At 49.8% G+C, this 7430-nt stretch overlaps 1 protein-coding gene across 1 annotated transcript in view; it reads left to right on the top strand.

Moving 5' to 3' along the window:
- Window positions 1–7430, top strand: part of LOC109904386 (DNA-binding protein SATB1-like) — a 31660-nt gene extending 24230 nt beyond the window's left edge. Inside the window, exons 10-11 of the mRNA XM_031788950.1 lie at window positions 5000–5197; window positions 5830–7430. Of these exons, the coding sequence (XP_031644810.1) occupies window positions 5000–5197; window positions 5830–6654 (1023 nt within the window). The 3' untranslated portion in view covers window positions 6655–7430. The remainder of the gene's footprint in view (window positions 1–4999; window positions 5198–5829) is intronic.

Consider the following 7430-nt stretch of genomic DNA (forward strand, 5'->3'; position numbering starts at 1 on the left):
CCTCCGGTGGCAGCTCCCCGCACCAGGCTGTCTCTCCGGCCCATCCTTACGAGGGCTCCCACCTCTCCAGCGCTGCCAGAGCCTTTCTCCTCTCCTGCGCTGCCGGAGTCTCCCGCCTGTCCAGCGCTGCCAGAGCCTTTCTCCTCTACAGTGCTGCTGGATTCTCCCGCCTGTTTAGCGCAGTCAGAGCCTTCCTCCTCTCCTGCGCTGCCGGAGTCTCCCTCCTCTCCAGCGCTGTCAGAGCCTTTCTCCTCTACAGTACTGCTGGAGTCTCCCGCCTGTTCAGCGCAGCCAGAGCTGTCAGTCTACATGAAGCAGCCCGAGCTGTCAGTCTGCATGAAGCAGCCAGTCTGCATGAAGCAGCCAGAGCTGTCAGTCTGCATAGAGCAGCCAGAGATGTCAGTCTGCATGGAGCAGCCAGAGCTGTCAGTCTGCATGGAGCTGCCAGTCTATATGGAGCTGCCAGTCTGCAAGGAGCTGTCAGTCTGCAAGGAGCGGTCAGTCTGCAAGGAGCTGTCAGTCTGCAAGGATCTGTCAATCTGCAAGGAGCTGTCAGTCTGCAAGGAGCTGTCAGTCTGTAAGGAGCTGCCAGTCTGCAAGGGGCTGCCAGTCAGCACGGAGCCGCCAGAGCTGTCAGTCTGTAAGAAGCCGCCAGAGCTGTCAGCCTATATGGAGCAGCCAGTGCCGCCAGTCTGCCCAGCATCGCCAGTCTGCCCAGCACCGCCAGTCTGCCCAGCGTCGCCAGTCTGCCCAGCACCGCCAGTCTGCCCAGCGTCGCCAGTCTGCCCAGCGCCGCCAGTCTGCCCAGCGCCACCAGTCTGCCCAGCATCGCCAGTCTGCCCAGCACCGCCAGTCTGCCTAGCGGCACCAGTCTGCCCAGCGTCGCCAGTCTGCCCAGCGCCGTCAGTCTGCCCAGCGCCGCCAGATCTGCCAGTCAGCCAGACTCTTCCAGATCTGCCAGTCAGCCAGACTCTTCCAGATCTGCCAGTCAACCAGACTCTTCCAGATCTGCCAGTCAACCAGACTCTTCCAGATCTGCCAGTCAACCAGACTCTTCCAGATCTGCCAGTCAACCAGACTCTTCCAGATCTGCCAGTCAACCAGACTCTTCCAGATCTGCCAGTCAACCAGACTCTTCCAGATCTGCCAGTCAACCAGACTCTTCCAGATCTGCCAGTCAGCCAGGATCTTCCAGATCTGCCAGTCAGCCAGGATCTGCTGAAACCACCAGCCAGCCAGGATCTGGTAGATCTATCTACCTGCCTGAGCTTCCTCTCACTCCTGAGCTTCCTCTCACTCCTGAGCTTCCTCTCACTCCTGAGCTTCCTCTCACTCCTGAGCTTCCTCTCACTCCTGAGCTTCCTCTCACTCCTGAGCTTTCTCTCACTCCCGAGCTTTCTCTCACTCCCGAGCTTCCCCTCAGTCCCGAGCTGCCTCAGTCCCGAGCTGTCCTTCAGTCCCGATCTGCTCCTCAGTCCAGTGGGGTTCTGGGTGAGGACTACTAGGCCATGGTCGGCGGCGAGGGTGGACTATCCAGGGACGAAGGGAGAGGGGACTAAGACATTAAATGAGTGGGGTCCACGTCCCGCGCCGGAGCCTCCACCATGGACAGACGCCCACCCGGACCCTCCCTATTGTTTTGAGGTGCGTTCGGGAGTCCGCACCTTAGGGGGGGGGGGGGGTTCTGTCACGCCCTGGTCAAAGTATTTTGTGTTTATCTTTATGTATTTGGTCAGGCCAGGGTGTGGCATGGGGTTTTTGTAATTGTGGTGTGTTTGTCTTGGGGTTTTGGTGGTGGTATTGGGATTGTAGCTTAGTGGGTTGTCTAGCAAAGTCTATGGCTGTCTGGAGTGGTTCTCAATCAGAGGCAGGTGCTTATCGTTGTCTCTGATTGGGAACCATATTTAGGCAGCCATATTCTTTGAGTTTGTCGTGGGTGATTGTCCTTAGTGTCTTACTTGTACTCTCTGTTAGTTTGCACTAGATAGGCTGTTTCGGTTTTCAGTACGTTTATTGTTTTGTTCGTGTAAGTTCGTGTTATTTTGTTTCATTAAATATGAATCTCAATCGACACGCTGCAGTTTGGTCCGACTCTCCTTCATCACCACTAGAAAACCGTAACACTCTCTCTCTCTCTCTCCAGTATAAAGTACTTCAGTGAGGATCAGGTTGTTCTCCTCTAAGGTCATGTTGAGGTCAATGCCATTACACTGACAGGTGGTACTCTACCCCTGCTGGGCTACTGTTTAATCTCTCTCTCTCTCTCCCTCTGCCTCTTTCTCTCTCTCAAACCCCACCTTCTCTCTCTCTCTCTCTCTCTCTCTCTCTCTCTCTCTCTCCCTCTCTCTCTCTCTCTCTCTCTCTCTCTCTCTCTCTCTCTCACGATTGTGTCAGCTCACGTTAGTGTATGGCTGTTTGGCAGGCAGCACCATGTTGAAGCTCTGTGTTGTATCTGCTTACTGCATCTGGATGGCTGTTTGTGCTAGTGCTGGACTACGGCCAGGTGTGTGTGCGTGCCACTGTAATTGTGTAGAGGTGGAAAGCTTGGCATTGTTGCTGCTTTCCCTCGCTGTCTCCTCCTGTCCTCCAGCTCCTAATACAGAGAAGGGTTCTGCGATGAGTTTGAAGTGTACTTGCTTTGTATGAAGCATTAATAACTGTTGTTTTCTACTCATGAAAAGCACAGAACATCTGATTTACTAAAGATAGTACACTTCATTTTAGTATCTTGCTTGACGATGCTGTAGTGGAGCGGGTCGATAGCTTCAAGTTTCTAACATGGACCAAGCACACCAACACAGTCGTGTTGAGGGCTGTAAAGATTTGGCATGGGTCCTCAGATCCTCACAAAGTTCTACATCTGCACCATTGAGAGCATCTTGCCTGGCTGCATCACCGCCTGGTATGGTAACTGCTTGGCATCCGACCTCAAGGCGCTACAGAGGGTAGTACGTATGACCCAGTACATCACTGGGGCCGAGCTCCCTGCCATCAAGGACCTCTATACCAGGCTGTCAGAGGAAGGCCCGGAAAATTGTCGAAGACTCCAGCCACCCAAGTCATAGACTGTTTTCTCTGCCACCACACGGCAAGCAGTACCGGAGCACCAAGTCTGGGACCAACAGAACCCTGAACAGAGCACCAAGTCTGGGACCAAAAGGCTCCTGAACAGAGCACCAAGTCTGGGACCAAAAGGCTCCTGAACAGAGCACCAAGTCTGGGACCTAAAGGCTTCTGAACAGAGCACCAAGTCTGGGACCAAAAGGCTCCTGAACAGAGCACCAAGTCTGGGACCAACAGGACCCTGAACAGAGCACCAAGTTTGGGACCAAAAGGCTTCTGAACAGAGCACCAAGTTTGGGACCAAAAGGCTTCTGAACAGAGCACCAAGTCTGGGACCTAAAGGCTTCTGAACAGAGCACCAAGTCTGGGACCAAAAGGCTCCTGAACAGAGCACCAAGTCTGGGACCAACAGGATCCTGAACAGAGCACCAAGTCTGGGACCAACAGGACCCTGAACAGAGCACCAAGTCTGGGACCAACAGGACCCTGAACAGAGCACCAAGTCTGGGACCAACAGGACCCTGAACAGAGCACCAAGTCTGGGACCATAAGGCTCCTGAACAGAGCACCAAGTCTGGGACCAAAGGACCCTGAACAGAGCACCAAGTCTGGGACCAAAAGGACCCTGAACAGAGCACCAAGTCTGGGACCATAAGGCTCCTGAACAGAGCACCAAGTCTGGGACCATAAGGCTCCTGAACAGAGCACCAAGTCTGGGACCAAAAGGACCCTGAACAGATTACCAAGTCTGGGACCAAAAGGCTCCTAAACAGAGCACCAAGTCTGGGACCAACAGGACCCTGAGCAGCTTCTACCCCCAAACCATAAGACTGCTAAAAGTTAGTTAAATAATTCATCAAATAGCTACCCGGAATATCTGCATTGACTCTTTTTGCACTAACTTTGACTCATCACATACACTGCTGCTACTGTTAATTATCTATCATGTTGCCTAGTCACTTTGTTCCTAGTAATATGTACATATCTACCTCATTACCTCGTACCTCAGCAAATCGACTCGGTATAGGTACCTCGTGTATATAGCCATGGTATTACCTCGTACCTCAGCACATCGACTCGGTATAGGTACCTTGTGTATATAACCAAGTTATTACCTCGTACCCCTGCACATCGACTCGGTACAGGTACCTCGTGTATATAGCCAGGTTATTACCTCGTACCCCTGCACATCGACTCGGTACAGGTACCTCGTGTTTATAGCCAAGTTATTACCTCGTACCCCTGCACATCGACTCGGTACAGGTACCTCGTGTTTATAGCCAAGTTATTACCTCGTACCCCTGCACATCGACTCGGTACAGGTACCTCGTGTTTATAGCCAAGTTATTACCTCGTACCCCTGCACATCGACTCGGTACAGGTACCTCGTGTTTATAGCCAAGTTATTACCTCGTACCCCTGCACATCGACTCGGTACAGGTACCTCATGTTTATAGCCAAGTTATTACCTCGTACCCCTGCACATCGACTCGGTACAGGTACCTCGTGTTTATAGCCAAGTTATTACCTCGTACCCCTGCACATCGACTCGGTACAGGTACCTCGTGTTTATAGCCAAGTTATTACCTCGTACCCCTGCACATCGACTCGGTACAGGTACCTCGTGTTTATAGCCAAGTTATTACCTCGTACCCCTGCACATCGACTCGGTACAGGTACCTCGTGTTTATAGCCAAGTTATTGTTACTCATTGTGTATCTATTATTACTTTTATTATTACGTGTTTTACTTTTCTATTATTTCTCTATTTTCTCTCTGCATTGTTGGGAAGGGCCAGTAAGTAAGCACTTCACTGTTAGTCTACACCTGTTACTTACAAAGCATGTGACAAATAACATTTTATTTTATTGAAGGGCTTCTGAAAAGGTTCCTTTTCTATGGTTTCTCTGACTGGGTTCTGATATGTGTTCTGCAGGGCTGGCTGTGTGAGCTGCTGCGCTGGAAGGAGGATCCGTCCCCGGAGAACCGGACCCTGTGGGAGAACCTGTGTATGATCAGGCGCTTCCTGAGTCTGGCCCAGACGGAGCGAGATGCCATCTACGAACAGGAGAGCAACGCTCTGCAGCAACACTGTACAGACAGACTGATACAGCAAGTCAACAACAACACACTGGTCAGTCTACTCTAAATAGCCTGTACAGATGTAGGATCTTCATTTGATCACTATGTTGTTGCTGAGAATTTTCCTGCGCCGCAACAAATGCCAATTAGTTTTTTTTGATATACATAAATTCACTGAAAACCTGCACTACCACACGGTCATATTAACAGTAATGCACTTTTCATGTAGCTTAATTTTAGCCAACTAATAGCCTAACCACCGATCAAGCAACATTATTGACTAAACATTAAAATCCAGTTGCTGCAGGATTGTTTTGCTACGACAATGCTGGTCAAATTAAGATCCTACATCTGTACATAGACACACTCCTACAGTAATACACAGTCAACACAAAAACAACTTTGGAGAGACAGACTCACACAGCTAGTCAATGACTACACACTGGTCAGTCTACCCGGTATAGCCTACACACACACACAGGTATACGGATGGAAGCGCACTCACAACATAAACACATAATTCTACTCTGTTAATGTACATGCGTTACACATGCGTATGTAGATAATTGAATGTAGAGTTGTGTAGCTGTTTGACGATAGTGTTCATACGTGTAGTTTGGTCCTCCTGTAACACAGCCATCAGCTCCCATTCGTTTGTTTAGAACTTCCATCTGTCTCCACCAGCTCCAACGCCACTCCCCATTGCCACAGCAACACCATCAACGACTCCTGACCCCTCGGTCCCAGCAGCCCTTGCAGCCCCAGGCGGGGCCTCGCCTGCCTCCACGACAACCGTCCACAGCATCACAAGCCGAGAATGAGGGGGGTGGGGGCCAACTGAAGACCTGGTTGGGGGGTAGTAAGGTTGATGGGAGGGTAGAGGACATTACTGGTCTGGGCAATAGGAGTAGGGCTGAGGGTAGTAGTGACAAGGAAGGGGGCGAGGGAGGTTGGTCGGGGGCCAGACAGAGTAACGGGGAGGGCAATGGCGGGCGTAATGGTGAGGGGTTTCGGGTGTCCCGGGAGGCGCAGGGGATCCTGCAGAGCTTCATCCAGGACGTGGGTCTGAACCCAGACGAGGAGGCTGTCCACACCCTGTCAGCCCAGCTAGGCCTGCCAAAACACACCATCCTCAGCTTCTTCCATTGCCACCACCACAGTTACACACACCAGAACCATAGACAGGACTACAGTGAGATCCACCACAACCAACTTCCCAGCCAGAACCACAGGGACCAGGACCTGCTCTTCTGTATTGGAGCAGGCCCAACCCAGCCTGACAGAACTACAGGGGAGAAGGAAGAAGGAGGAGCCGTAGATCCCACTGGACGGATAGGTGGAGAGGAGGAGGAGGACATGGAGGGGGAAGAGGTAATAGAGTGGGAGGGGGGGAAAGAGTTGGATGTGAGCACCCAGACTAACACCGTTATCACCCTAAAGGAGGAGGAGCAACATGACTCTATCCAATCACAGCCGGAGACAACCCAACCACATGACTCTGATGAATAGCATGGCCCCAACCACTAGTTGTCCCCTCTAACCCAAATAATATTCCCCATTTCTGAAGAACTGTAGTAATGATGTGTCATAATAGGTGATTCCCTTATTTGTAATGAAATATTGAAATAAAGGACTGTCTTTGTGAAAGGAAATGAGACTATGTAGTTACACAAGATATTTTAACTGTTGAGGATCCCATTTTAAACACTATGCCAACAAATGCCTTGTAGTATGCGTCACTACCCACCTGGTCCTATGGCTAGATCGTCCTCTCTGGATTCTGATGATACTGAAATGTGAATAGTTTGTTTTGATTTCTTTCTCTGTCACCAAACTCAACTATGCTTTCTTATATCTTTCTGTCACAAAGTCCACTTTTATGTGTCTCTTTGACTGACGGTAAAATCAATTGTCTTAAGGTATTTTTTGGTCAACAATCAACATATTTGAGTGGCTTCTCTCAAATTGTGTATGCAAATTATTTCACTCATGCAATTTAATACTTCAGTTGGTCAACTGTAGAAGAAAAGGCTAATATGCAAATAATGTGTGTGTATAACTGCCTTTGATTTAACCTACCATCTTTGTAAAAATGTATTTGTTTTAAAATAGTTAATTCCATCGATTTATGAGTAACTTGATCGAAGTGGTTGTTTTTAACATCTTTCATAATTTATCTGTTCAGAAATGCAATGAATGTGGATGTTAATTCATTTTGTATTTATACCTGTGATTTATGATTTGCTTCGTCACACATTAAACACTTATAAAATGGAGCTACTGTT

Source organism: Oncorhynchus kisutch, linkage group LG14, assembly GCF_002021735.2.
Source record: "Oncorhynchus kisutch isolate 150728-3 linkage group LG14, Okis_V2, whole genome shotgun sequence".
Classification (NCBI taxonomy): Eukaryota; Metazoa; Chordata; class Actinopteri; order Salmoniformes; family Salmonidae; genus Oncorhynchus; species Oncorhynchus kisutch.